Source organism: Amphibalanus amphitrite, unplaced genomic scaffold (assembly GCF_019059575.1).
Source record: "Amphibalanus amphitrite isolate SeventyFive unplaced genomic scaffold, NRLGWU_Aamphi_draft 000584F_arrow, whole genome shotgun sequence".
Classification (NCBI taxonomy): domain Eukaryota; kingdom Metazoa; phylum Arthropoda; class Thecostraca; order Balanomorpha; family Balanidae; genus Amphibalanus; species Amphibalanus amphitrite.
The window spans coordinates 240326-253809 of NW_024882078.1; the positions used below are offsets into that span (position 1 = coordinate 240326).

A 13484-nucleotide genomic window follows, 5' to 3' on the forward strand; every position below is an offset into this window, starting at 1 on the left:
TACGAAAACAGACAGAAATCACTTAAATTTTTTAAATATATATCCATTGAAATAGGTGAAAAAAGTTACTTACTTTATTTTGAGATTTGGGGCTCGAGACATTTATGGACGACGTACTACAATTGTGAATCTAGCCAGTCATAGCCAGTAACTAGGGTTACCCGCGTGCTCCGCAACGCGAAGAAGGGTTATTTTTGACCAGTGGGTATTGGGTTGGTCTGTGTCGATTTGGTTGGTATCCATTTCGTTCGATTTCTTTTTGACGGCCAAGCATTTTGTAATAAAACAAAAAAGATACATCGCATCGAGGTGCCCGTGTCGTATTATCATGCGTTCTACTTTAGAATGATTCGAAAACTGGCGTGAAGTCTTTTGAGGGCCATCGATGAATTTCGCTAAAAATGACAATGTAATGGTTTGGAACATTTACATTTTTAAGGATACTGTTGCTAATCATGCAAAAATGAAGAGTGAATATTGGACAGAATTGAATGCTCTATCCAATGGTACCATATTCAATTGCCAAAGGTATCAGGTTATGCAGCAAACCCCGTGTGATTAACAAAGTGGCACAAAATTGACAAACACCATTTTCTCCTGTGATTTGCACCACCTTGATTTGGATCAATCAGCTTTTCACAATTTTTATATGAGAGGCGGTACCTTTCTCTTGCAAATAGGCGTTGATTCAACTCGCTCCATTTAACGGTCACCTAAAAATAAAATCAATTCCAAAATCCGCCCAAAACCGCAATTTTTCAACAAAAGTGCCCTCCCCGGTGCACGTGGTACGTGCCATCCACTGCATCGCACACCATTCAATTGCCCATTCAATTATCTACACGATCCTGTTTTCCCCGTGCCGGTCGGACCCCTGGTCACCAAGATATTGCGCCGGAACCGGACCAGTGTCGGCCAAAATTAGCCGTTTTCGCCCGATTTCGCACGCCGATTTATACATGTAAAGTCTATGACGCGAATTTGCACTTTTTGGGCACGCGCCACGCGCTCCCTATCGACCCGATCGAGCTGAGACCCCTCAAAGGCACGTCGCACATCCTTGATCTATGAGTTGTGCAAATTTCAGCGTGCTAGGTGCAACGGTCTGGCCTGTAGTCCACGCAAAGCAGCACCAAGTCGGGACCTCGGTAACGGACAGACGCACCCTCCTCAAATAGTAATATAGATGAATCAATCATAGTACAATCATACTTTATTTGAAGGTGTATAAAACGTTATTTGATCGATTTTATTTATGTGGTAGCCCCCAAGATTCTTACAGATAGCCCCAGAAGGGTATACCTGGGTATACCTTATACCTTATGCCTTGTACCTGCCTATTGTGGTATCCTCCCTAGTCCCTTCACCCACCTTCACCCAACCCAACATCACATGCATCACATCACATGCACATGCAACATGACGTGCTGATGCGCTGGGCCCCTTCAAGGTGCCTTCACCACCTTAGGATTTGTCCCTATCAGTTAGTTGATCTCAATCGAACCTGAATCTATGAACACCAATTCATTCAGCGTAGGTAGATCTACACTAAATTCATTTAGGTATAAAGGGTCTTGGTGTAGATTCACAAGTGACTCACAATACTCATCTATGATCTAAGCTAAGTGATATCTTTGTTTTCTAATTTGCTATCTAATAATCTAATTCTAATCTAAATAATCTAATTTTCTGAGTTTTAGCTCAAGCTTCTAATGCATTCTACAGAAAATATTTCATTGTATATGTTGAATATTATTTGGCCAAGTCATTGAACATGAGTTGCACTTTAGACAATGTCTGGTCTTGTCACCATTTTAACACTTGCAGATTTTTCAGGTTCCTGCAACAATGCTGTCTGCACTTAACAGAGCTCTTACTCAAGTTTGGCTCAGAACTCCCACCTCTCAAAGTGAGTAAGGACCTGTCTTTTTATTCAAGACTAAAAGAGTATATAGTTTTCATTTCTTCGTGCTCCCTTTTGGGCATTAGTAGAGCAGACGTCACACGAAGATTTCCAACCAAGGAGAGGTGCTGTAGGTTTGTAGGTTGTAACTTGTAGGGTAGGGTTGTAGGTTTGTAGGTTGTAGGTTGTAGGTTAGGTTAGGTCAGGTTAGTTTAGGTTTGTTTAGGTTTTGTTAGAAAGAAGTACCTCCAAGCATAGCGCCTCTCCTTAGTTGGAAAACCTTTGTGTGATGTCTGCTCTACTAATACCCACTTTTGTTTGTTTATTCAGGTTTTAGGATGTGCCAAGTGCAAGGTCATTTTGAGCCCATCTCCATTAAGGCATGCTTATTTCACAGTTGCTCATTTCACAGTCAGGCTAATCCTAGGCTACATATCAACTGGCTAGCAATTATGCATAAAAGGACACATCAGTGTAAAATCCATAGGAGTGTCCATAAGAGGACACTCCTTTCTTTATAACTATTTGTTATTCTAGCAAAACATTGGCTGCTGCACTCTTGCCAGCTAGGAAGTTCCCACTGGGTAGTGGTTGCAGATGCCTCCAGAGTAGTCAAGAGGCCACCCCCATCGTTTTAGAAGAATGTAGTGACCTAAAGTGTTGTATTATAAAACACAAGTTATGAGCTTCAATGGACAGCTAGGATTTCAGTGAAAAAAATGGGAATCATTGTTGTGACTTGTGGGATCATTATTGTGTTAATTGTGGCCTGTGGGATCATTGTGGGATCAAAAAATGTGATCATTATTGTGTGACTGTCGCTCTGTGGCGCAGATGGCGCGGTCCGCAGTCTGGCTACGGTCGGCGCTACCCAGCGGCTCCCGCCGCCGCCGCCGCCCGCGGTGAGCGCGCTCTGCCGGCTGCTGCCGCTGCGCGCGCCGCTGACCCCGCCTGTGGCGCCGCTGGCGCTCCGTCTGCCGCCGCTGGCGCCCTCCGTGCGGCCGCTGCCGCCGCCGCCCCTGCCCGAGCCCGCGCAGCCGCCGGCGCCCAGCGGCGACCGCGGCCGCAGGCAGGCGGCACGACTCGTGGTCATCCGCAGGCGCAAGATGCGGAAACACAAGCTGAAGAAGCTGAGGAAAAGGATGCGCTACGTCTGGGCCAAAGTGAAACTGCGAAGGTGAGTGATGACGTCTCCTGATTTATAGTTTTACTTTGTGGAGCCCCAGGATAGTCAGGTGCCACTATCCGAGACTAGCATTGGCATTCACGCTGCCAGCCCCAGATTCTGCCATTGTCACTTGTTTCCGCTTCGCCCCACCACACATCACCATCGTCGATTGATGCATGCTGCCGTGGTATCACTCGCCGCCATGCGCCCTCCCCCAGCTGATCCCCTCACTGACAATAGCAACGTTTCCATGACACAAGCTAAGCCGATTTTGCAAAATGGATTAGCTGCATCATAGCATTTCGGCGTCATTTGTAATTGTAAATATAGGATTGAGTGGTAGCTAAAACCATATATATATGCTCATTTTTGCATAAAGTGAAAAGTATCCGAGAAAACCGCACGCGAAATTTTGCTAAATCGATTTAGACGTGCCATGGAAACGTAGTTATTGACACCGGTGTCTCGCGCAGGTCCATCCGACGCGAGAAGGCGTTCCAAGCCGAGCAGATGGCCATGATCGCGGACGCACGGCGCTTCGATCCCCGCCAGTACATGGACGAAATCATAGAGAAGAGCTCCACACTACCGATGGCCACGAAACGGCACGGCAAGCGGCTGCCCTATTTCATCCGGCTGGAGATGGAGAAGGATAATCTGATTAAGCCACCCAAGTAACGGTTTGTGCGGGATAGTGGGGCGGGGTCGTGTGAATTGTGAAATATGAACTGTGTTTGCTTGTTGATCTGGTGTTTGTCGGGATAGAAATACCTTACGCGCGTCGCCGGAGAAAGCTCGGCTGAATAAGTGGCCCGATGGATTTGATACGAGTAACCCAGTCGAGCACAGCGTATACTGGCACCCCAGTGGGTGAGTTGGAGGGTATTTTGGACCCTTGGGATCGGAGAGTCGACCGATGGCAAGAACTGTGCCTGGGCTGTCTTGTAGCACACGATTCACCCCATTAGACACTATTCACGTTATTAACCGCGCTGCGAACCACGCCAGGTAGGCGGGGGGGGGGGGGATGACATATCTTTTTCGTCGCGCAAAACAGAACTGTTTAATCAACTTTGATTAAACATCGGTAATTACTCGTCAGTTGAGAAACGAAGCGATACGAGATGAATGCAGGTCGAGCGGTATCAGTCACAGGTGTCACACTTCCACCACAGCGACTTGTCGCCCAGTCACCACCCTGTCAACACATATCCAGTAGTCATTTACGGTATATTGATATACAAGCCGGCCCAAGGCCCCATCTGCTCTACAACGTCGTACAAACGCTGGTGTAGGCACTAGGCAGGTACAAAAATAAGCCTCTGAAAACGCTTCGGGGACGGATGACTGCTTTGAAGAAACACCATGATAGATGTGCGACGCGCGAATCAGGATATCAAACAGGATATTCTACGTTGCATGTAACGCAAACATGGTATGATATGACCTTTCACTGTCCTATAGTAGTGTCCTTTGAAATAAGATTTCAACCAGTCGCTTCAGCAACAACAAACATTATCACACACTAATAAACCGCCTAGTTAGACCGATCAGCAAAAGAAAGGATACGGTGCCGACTTAATCAGATCCATCGAAAATTACGCTAGACCGAAACAGGATAAAAAGTTACAACACTAATACACCACTTATCAATAAAACGCCACAGTAAATATACGCTGATGTGCGAAGCGACAGAAATTGTTATTTTCCAAGGGTGATCAAGCTTTACTCTATAGAAATACGTCGAATGCAGACCCTAACTATCTGCTACAAATGCATCAACACTGTCTATTCTAAAAGAGTCGATAGCCTACATGAATCGTTATGCTTATGACATCCTAACCCGACACAGACGTCCTCATCAAGCACTTCAACGCACAAATGTACCCATACATTATCCACCCACACATCGATGGTTATGCATCTACTTTGACATGTTTTCGAAATAGATGCATGATTTTTCTCACAGTGGAATGGCAGGTAAAAACCCCGACTTCATAAAATTGACAGATCTTGCGATCACAATATAATGGACGGATTAGGAGATTCAAAAGCCAGGTAGGCGGTCTCTTCGTATAAAAAATCGCCGACACTTCTTACAATACAACGCCAACCAGCCCATGGAATGACAGAACGGGGCCTCTCCGATCAGGTGAAACGACTGAGGGTGAGCTGTGGACCGGTGTGTACCGTGATGCTCACATTTCAATTTCATACGAGTAGATACCGTTGACTTTCGTGACACCCCGGAAAATCCTCATCCGACCGCCACGGACAGGGCCGGGTGACCGCCGATGAGGGGCGGGGTCCTCGTGGGGCAGAAGCGGGCGGGTTGGTTGTACTCCCAGACGCCGGAAATGCGCCAGACGACGCTCCCCGACGCCGGAGATGCGCCAGGCGACGCTCACAGACGCCGGAGGTGTGCGAGCGCCAGCAGCAGCAGGGCGGCGCCAGTCAGCAGTGGGAACGCGCGGTGCGGCGAGGCGCCGTCCTGGAACAGACCGAAGAAGGGTCACCGTCAGCGGTCGGGTGCATCGGGAGTGCGGACAGTGTCACGCCCTCGTGACAAAGTCAGAAAAGAATGGGACACAGCTGCTAATGAGAAGCATCCTACGGTGATTTGATTTACATCACTGAAAGAACCACTCGCCGACAGAAGCAGAGTGGCGCAGTGGAAGCGTGCTGGGCCCATAACCCAGAGGTCCGTGGATCGAAACCACGCTCTGCTACATTTTCGCCGCTGACGTTCAATAGGTAAACACGGGGTCACGCGGCAGTATAGTACGCAATTACACCTAATCTTCTTCGACTTTCGACTTTTCGTCGAAATTCACATTTCTACACGCATTTTGTAGGAAAGATTCGCCGAAGAGCTCTCAAGAACCCCTATTACCCTCCTTTGTTTTCCCACTGCGCCCAAAACATATATGGGATGGGCCTAGCCTTTGGCTTTTACTCTTTTCCACGGTCCAATCGAGGTGTCGCCACCTTGATCACGAGGTGTTTACACGATCTGCACTGCATGGGCCGTCATCCGTCGGTCCCACTAATGGTAAAGCACTAGTGCTGCAGCAGTCACCCTTACGACAGGAAATGTAGCACTTACGGCGGTCCCACTTACGATATTAGTAGTTGCAGCTGTCGCCCTTACGATGGGTAATGCAGCTACAGCGGTACTTACGATAATATAGTAGTTGCAGCGGTCGCCCTTGCAGCAAGACGTGCAACGCCAATCCTCGTACGAGATGCGCGTGCATAGTGGCAGGTTTTTCAGCCGCATCTCCTCGCAGTAGTCATCGGTGGCGCACTGTTTGGACACGAACAGCATCATGGGCACTCCGAGTCGCCAGCCGGGGGTGCCTGGCGGAGAGGTGGGCACAAGGTGTCAGAGAGCAAAGGCCAGCCACTGGGCAGGTCGCACTGAACTAAGGGCGGTATTGCAACGTACTGTAAAAAATACGTTTTGGTGTAGTAGCAGTGACCGACGCTGGTAAGCGTAGCTCAGTCGCATGAGTCGACTGAGCTCAGTCTCAGTCGCATGACGCTTACTCGCATGACGGTCGCAGTCGCATCGCGGGTCGCATGTCGCCTAACATTTGAGCTAAACTGGAAAATAGAGCATTGAAGGTTTCAGCTCTTAGCAGATTAGATCTGCTTGGCGTGGATCTTGACATTAAGAGATCCACGATTATATAAAACTAAACAATAAAAATACGGCTGCCTCAAAGTAAACGACAAAGTAGCAAAAACAGGTCTGTATACTGTATAGTACCCACTACCCAGATAACGATCGTTTTAGCAATCGTTATAAAATACCGCCGTTTCCGCGCTCTGATACTCACTTCCCCAGCTGACAGTGGTCATGCAGCTCTGCTCCTCGTATTCGCAGAGCGCCACCGTCTCCGTGCACTTGCCGCCGTTCCCCGCCTGGCCGACGCACACGTAACACTCGTGTGCCGACGCTGCAACAAAAAGACACACAGTAGTCAAATGAGTCACTGCCTGCCTTCATAGGATAACAGTAAACACTGAGTTTATTGAGAAATGGTGATTGTAACAAGTGATAGGCAGATTTTTAACATCAAAACAAGTCAAAGACAACCGATATGAATCCCATTGAAGACATATTTGCAAAACAAGGGCTAAAATTCACCAAGAATTCAGCTTACCTGAGTGGAGGGAAAAGAGCACCAGCACTGCTGCAGCTGACCAATGCCACTGGAGCTCCATATTATTCCTGAAACCAAGTGGAGCTCAAATTACCGAGGCTAAACATCAAGTAGATAGAAAGCTACATTCACCAATATTTTTTGACAGGAGGGACCCTCCCACCTTCAAAAAAGTTTATGAATTGGCATGAAAGTGATGTCGCTCGGTTCAGAAAGAGTGAAAACGAATATCTACCAAATTTCACCGAAAAATATTCACCGGTTTTCAAGATATTAGACTTTTACTTTTGTTTACTTTTTGGGATCTCCGCTGTTTCTAGCGACTTTATTTTAGAAGTGCGGCGTTTGTGGCAGATGTTGCGCGCAAATATCATATACCACCGCGTGCTACAAAACGTTTTAGTCAAACATTTAAAAATCGTTAGATATTTGCGCTGACGTCACACATTCAGAGGGGTATTCCTAAGCATTAGCCCCTCTGAATCAAAATGCTGCAATTTTGAAATTCAATATTTCCGATTTAAGGCATTTCTCGATGTTGTGAGTGCCGAAACCGGTAATTGTGAGCCAGGGACCCCATTTTGGCTATCTCAACTCAAATCTAATGTTAAGGTGGGAGGGTCCCTTTAATGACTGATTATAGTGGATTTGTGGAATTATGAGCAATGCCTAAGCCTGAGTCAGAATGTCTCCTTTGCAGCCATTATGTCCTGGTAGGTTAAGGTAGGTATCACTTTGAGTTTATGGTCATTGGTATGGTCACTCATCATCTCATGTCATTTGATTGAGTTAGTTCACAACAAACTCCTAGTAAGAAATGCTGTGCCACATCATGATCCACACAATTTTTACTTGTGTAACAAACAACAAGCTAATAACAGGTAGGTAGCCAGATAAGTGTTCAAATAAAAACTATGAACAGCTGTGTTTCATTCTGGAACCACCTTTGAGCTGAAAAGGTGGGTAGGATTGTGAATAATCAAATTTAGGATGCAATATTCTGAACTTTAACATTATCATTCAGAAAGATGGTATTTGATGACATAGGGGGCAGCGGGCATATCATCCCCTTATTATAATTACCAACCCCATATTCTTAATGGAATATGTATTTTAAGGAAGTTAAAGCAAAGTTTAATATTCTAGGCAAACATTTTTTGCCTTAGTTTTCTAAATATTTCTGAAAAAAACAGCAAACTCATCAAGTTTGGGTGCTTTACTTTGGGTGCTCAAATAAGTGAAGGTTTCTTGAATCATCTGGCCACATCTGGCCCATCTGAATTCCATGCTTAGTTCAGGTGTGATGCCAGGTCTAAGGGAGGGGCCAGGGGACATTTTAATTTTGGGCACTTGCCACTCCCATGCAACAATGCTTGCAATTAGCAAAATATATTTTTCAAGACCAGCCATTGAATGAATAGAGCAGTTCACCCTTCATTTGATGTCACCCACCTGTAACATTCTTCATTCAACATTAAAAGAAATATGCCTACCACTTTAAACTTCCGGCTCTGAACTGGAAAAGCAGTTTTATAGCTTAAGCTAAGACAAGCACCATTCTGAACCTTTAACACCTCTACAATGAACAATAAAATCAGCCTAGCCAAAGATATAGGTGTCAATTATAATTCTGAAATAATTCCCTTCCCGAGGAATGTGGTGAAGAATGCCAAGAATGCGCTAGGTACCTTTTGCAGAAGCTAAGCATCAGCCAGTCAGCATGCAGTTGGTTTTGAACTATATACACATGCACTATAATGCAGAGCGGTGTTCACGGGCATCGCAAACTGCTGAGTGCGGTGTGTGCAGCAGGCGTGGGGGTGGGGGATGGATAGGCGGTTCTGACGTCATGGCTGCGTGTGGTGGACGGTCCACTGTGGCCAGTCTCGACCGGCCACAGTGGTCGCTGTGTGCGGTGACGGAAGGCTGACGTAGGGACGCAGTGGGCGGAGCTTGGAGGCTGTGCGTGGTTCGACCGCACACAGGGCCCGTTGACAGCCCTCAGCATGATTAGTCAATGCGCAATAAACTTCTGCTCTTAGCTGAAAGCCTAGTTTGCCCCTATACTCTTGAATTTGCCTCAGTGGTATATTTCCGTTAGAAATGGTCAATCCACTAACCTCAAAACAGAGCTCAACAAATTACAAAACAGCAAACCAAATGCCCAGGACAAGGACAATTCTCTAGTTTCAAGATAAGTAAGTTACACAAAAATATTTAAAAGAGTCAATAGATGTCAAATGATCCGTCCAAACAACACGCTCAGAAATAAAAAGTGAATGAAAGCCGTGGTGTTCTATTGGTGCTGCTTGTAAAGGCTCACGGTCATTCAGCACACGATGTGAACAAATTTCTTATAAAAGAATCACGTTTCCGGCAAGCTAACTGCACGAATCGTTTCTTAATTTATTAAGAAAATATGCTTTAATGGGCATGCTAATGATTCAACCCCCTTCACGGATAAAAGTGTGCTCGAACTTTGTTGGTTATTTCAAAGTTGGACAAAAGCGCAAAAGCGAACAGAACACAACACACCCGCGCAATATTTTGTCTCATCCGCGGCTTTTGTCACGCGCCTGAATTATCACCAAATTTACTCATGGTGACCCAAAATACACCCCGCTTCACCCTTCAAGTCCCACCAAAGTCCCACCAAGGCTATGGGCCCCACGATTCACGAATAACCTCATCAAACGAAACGCAGCCTACCTAGCTTCAATTCTCGGCCTAACCACAAACCAGTATATTGTAGTGTTTGTATATATGTATATATATATATATATATATATATATATATATATATATATATATATATATATATATATATATATATATATATATATATATATATATATATATATATATATATATGCAGCCGACAGAACTCCTGCTACAAGAGGACACCAGTGGAGACTAGCCAAGCCGCGAGCGGTCTCCAGATTCGGCGCAACGCGTTCTCCATCCGGGTCATCAACGACTGGAACAGCCTACCGCCAGTGGTCGTCGCATCCGACACCCTGAACCAATTCAAAAACCGGGTTGACGCTCACTGGGCACACCATGCACACGACATCCCTCACGCAGACGAATAGTCAGACGCACGAGGAGCTCGACTAGAAAGGTTTCTAAAGGCCTAGTCTGGCCTATCCAAATTCTGTACTTCGTAAGTAAGTAAGTAAGTAAGTAAGTATATGGTCTTTAAAAAGCCTTTCCCGCCCACGCAGGCTCTATGTACGTGACGTTGTTACTCAATAGCATCATTTGCCCTTTCGGGACAGGGTATTTAACTATTCCGCTTAGCATCTTATTCATAGGATAGCGCGAACTAACGCCATGCAAAAGGAAACTGTAGTCACCATTCTTAGTAAACAATCGATTATTTGAGATTGTGACGACCGCCATGTGGTCATCAGTGGTCATGTTCTGCAGTCACTAAAGGATAATGCCTGGTTAGAAAGTTTTTTCTTCTTTTTGGCGAGTTGCGCGCCCTAACTCTTCAACAACAACAACATTTTTGGCGAGTGTCTAGCTCAGGCATTCTGGAATAATTTCGATGCGGTGCTCTCCGTTGCGCTGAATGAAACCAGTCTACTTGTTGCAAAGTACCACTGGGATGTTTTACAACATTTCAGGCCAAGCTAGGCGGTCGCAACAACCCGTATCAACAAGGAGTCCCCATCCAACAACAATGCCAGTAGGTACTTATTTAAATACTCTAGTTTTATTTTAGACCAGAACAGCAGTAAATCACCAAAAAACAGCCAAGTTCAACAAAGCGGATCTCGGCACCCCGTCCATGTTCTCCCGATGAGCATCACTAGTTTTTGCCTGTGTCCTCTTTCAGCGTCACAGTCCTGTTGAAGACCAACTTCTGTTCCGTGGCGTCCGGGTCCACGGAGAAGAAGCCGACGCGCTCGAACTGGAACTTGTCGTACACCTTGGCGCGCAGGCCGCCGTCGATGAGCGCCGTCACCACAGTGCGCGAGTCGGGGTTCACGTCGGACAGAAAACCGCCGGGCACCTCGGCGGCGTCCTCCGGGTTTTTGTGTCGGAACAGCCGGTCGTAGAGTCGCACCTCGCACGGCCGTGGGCTCGCCACCCAGTGGATGAACGCCTTGGGCTTGGCGGCGGCGGCCACCGGCTGGCAGGTGACGCGCAGCTCGGTGAGCGCGCCCGACGCGTCGCGCACCTCGCGCTCCAGCTGGATGACGAAACCGGCGTGTCTCAGTCCCACCGACTGGCCCGGCGTCAGCCGGCGGTAGCCCTTCTCCTCGGCGGCGCGGTAGTCGGACGCCTCGATGTAGATCTCCGAGCCGAACGCGACCCGGTGCGCCCCGCGCTGCGGCTCGCTGGGGAAGTCGGGCACCTCCAGCTGGGCCGGCGCGTCGGAGGGAAGGTTGGTGATGGTCACCTTGAGCGGCTCCAGGACGGCCATCACGCGCGGCGCCGACACGTTCAGCACATCACGCACCTCCGACTCTAGCATCTCAGGGTCGATGACGATCTGGGCGCCGGTGAGGCCGAGCTTGGCGCAGAAGTTGTTGATGGCCTGCGGCGGGAAGCCGCGCCGGCGCAGCGCCGTCAGCGTGAAGAGCCGCGGGTCGTCCCAGTCGGCCACCAGGCCCTCCGTGATCAGCTTGGCGATCTTGCGCTTGGAGACGACGGCGTAGCTCATGTTGAGCCGGCCGTACTCCCACTGGACGGGGCAGTAGATGTCCACGGCGTTGCACAGCCAGTAGTAGGAGGAGCGGCGCGCCTGGAACTCCTTGGTGCACAGCGAGTGGGTGATGTTCTCCAGCGAGTCGCACAGACAGTGCGTGTAGTCGTAGGTCGGGTATACGCACCACCGGTCCCCTGTGCGGTGGTGCGGCACGAATTTGATCCGGTACGCCACAGGGTCCTGTTTGCCCTCCTCCAGGGTGACCTTCAGGCGCAGCGTTGCAGCACCTTCATCGATCTTGCCATTCTTCATGTCATGGAACAGCTGAAGGCTCTCAGCAGCAGGACGGTCGCGCCAAGGAGATGGCGGTGCGTTGATCCCCTTCACCTCCTCGGCTTTCTGATGGCAGACATAGGCGAGACCTTTGTTGATCAGCTCACAGGCCCACTCATAGAGCTGGTCAAAGTAGTCGGAGGAGTGGGTGATGTCGTAGGGGGTGTATCCGAGCCACTTCACCATGTCCAAAATCCCCACAAAGAACTTCTCCTCTTCCTTTTCTGGATTTGTATCATCATAGCGCAGGAAGCAGATTCCATCATGAGCGGCTGCATAGCCAAAGTTGATGTTGATGGCCTTTGCATGCCCAATATGCAGGATGCCATTGGGTTCTGGTGGGAATCGGGTCCTCACCTGACCCTTTGTTTGTTTCAGGTGATTCTCCATGTGCTTCATTGTGTTATCTGTGATAACATATCCATCTGTCTTGTAGTTTTCACCTGGTTTGTGAAAACTGACCTTCTTCATCAAGTCAGTGATTGTTGCAGCACCATCTGAAGGCTCAGTGTCACCACTAGCGTCAGCTGCTTTGGTCGATGTTTCAGTCTTCTCCTTCTTTGGCTTCTTCTTTTGGACAGGAGCATTGTCAGCATCTGTCTTTGGTCCCAAGAGTGAAAGCACCTGAGCATCCATCTCAGCTTTCACAAGCTTGCCATCTGCCCATGGCAGCTCTTTCCTCATAGCTGCAAGCAGCATTCCAACATTGAACTGGTATCGCTTTTCCAACATTTCTGCCTTATTTTCTGACAGCAGTTTCTGCACAGCAGCTGCTATCTGTTGTGGTGTAACAACTACTCCAACACCACATGCTGCTTCAAATTTTTTACGATCTACTGACTTGCCAGGAGCATGAAGCAGATACTCCAAGGCCGCAGTTAACCGTGCATCTGAATCTATCTTTTCTGTTGCTATATATTCTGCCAGCAGTGGTAAATGCTCTAAGGTTTGCTTCTTCACTTTTGTGGCGACACCATAAAGCAAATTTCCAGCCCCTTTTGACAAACCAGATGGTGCATGCTTCAGAGCCTCATCAAGAACCACCGATAGATTACTTGATACGGCTTCATTCTTCAATGTTTCTTTTGCCTTTTTCTCACTAAGACCTGCAAGCTGAAACTTTTTTAATAGCTCACTTTCACCCATTTTCACACGACTGCAGCCTGCTCACCTACTCTAAAAGAACAACACACAACCTGACGTAACTCTCTCACGCTTTGAGCAAGCCGAAAACAGATTCCATGGGAATGA

The 13484-nt window shown here is 47.7% G+C and overlaps 3 protein-coding genes and 1 non-coding gene across 11 annotated transcripts; 2 read left to right on the top strand and 2 right to left on the bottom strand.

Annotated features, from left to right (window-relative positions):
* The first annotated feature begins 153 nt into the window (after positions 1 to 153).
* On the top strand, positions 154 to 3814 carry LOC122394311 (neural Wiskott-Aldrich syndrome protein-like). Of its 6 annotated transcripts, none has more exons than XM_043391094.1 (4): positions 154 to 201; positions 1837 to 1909; positions 2738 to 3080; positions 3545 to 3814. In XM_043391094.1, the coding sequence occupies exons 2-4, from the start codon at positions 1849 to 1851 to the stop codon at positions 3747 to 3749; spliced, it is 609 nt and encodes a 202-aa protein (XP_043247029.1). In that variant the 5' UTR covers positions 154 to 201; positions 1837 to 1848; the 3' UTR covers positions 3750 to 3814. The 6 variants fall into 6 exon arrangements, with proteins under 6 accessions (XP_043247029.1, XP_043247033.1, XP_043247028.1 ...); XM_043391098.1 differs by having other exon boundaries at positions 180 to 216; XM_043391093.1 differs by lacking the exon at positions 154 to 201 and adding an exon at positions 219 to 231.
* A 473-nt stretch (positions 3815 to 4287) lies between these two features.
* Positions 4288 to 9707, bottom strand: LOC122394301. Of its 3 annotated transcripts, XM_043391073.1 has the most exons (6): positions 9361 to 9377; positions 8693 to 8756; positions 7241 to 7308; positions 6914 to 7033; positions 6253 to 6431; positions 4288 to 5562 (listed from the first exon to the last, which is right to left on the bottom strand). In XM_043391073.1, the coding sequence occupies exons 2-6, from the start codon at positions 8713 to 8715 to the stop codon at positions 5476 to 5478; spliced, it is 477 nt and encodes a 158-aa protein (XP_043247008.1). In that variant the 5' UTR covers positions 8716 to 8756; positions 9361 to 9377; the 3' UTR covers positions 4288 to 5475. The 3 variants fall into 3 exon arrangements, with proteins under 3 accessions (XP_043247008.1, XP_043247010.1, XP_043247009.1); XM_043391075.1 differs by lacking the exons at positions 8693 to 8756; positions 9361 to 9377 and adding an exon at positions 9690 to 9707; XM_043391074.1 differs by lacking the exon at positions 8693 to 8756 and having other exon boundaries at positions 9361 to 9521.
* Positions 5729 to 5800, top strand: Trnam-cau. Its single transcript has one exon. It is a non-coding gene; the product is annotated as a tRNA-Met (tRNA).
* A 1232-nt stretch (positions 9708 to 10939) lies between the features above and the next one.
* LOC122394302 (probable glutamine--tRNA ligase) lies at positions 10940 to 13484 on the bottom strand. The gene has a single exon (XM_043391076.1). The coding sequence runs from the start codon at positions 13377 to 13379 to the stop codon at positions 11058 to 11060; it is 2322 nt and encodes a 773-aa protein (XP_043247011.1). The 5' UTR covers positions 13380 to 13484; the 3' UTR covers positions 10940 to 11057.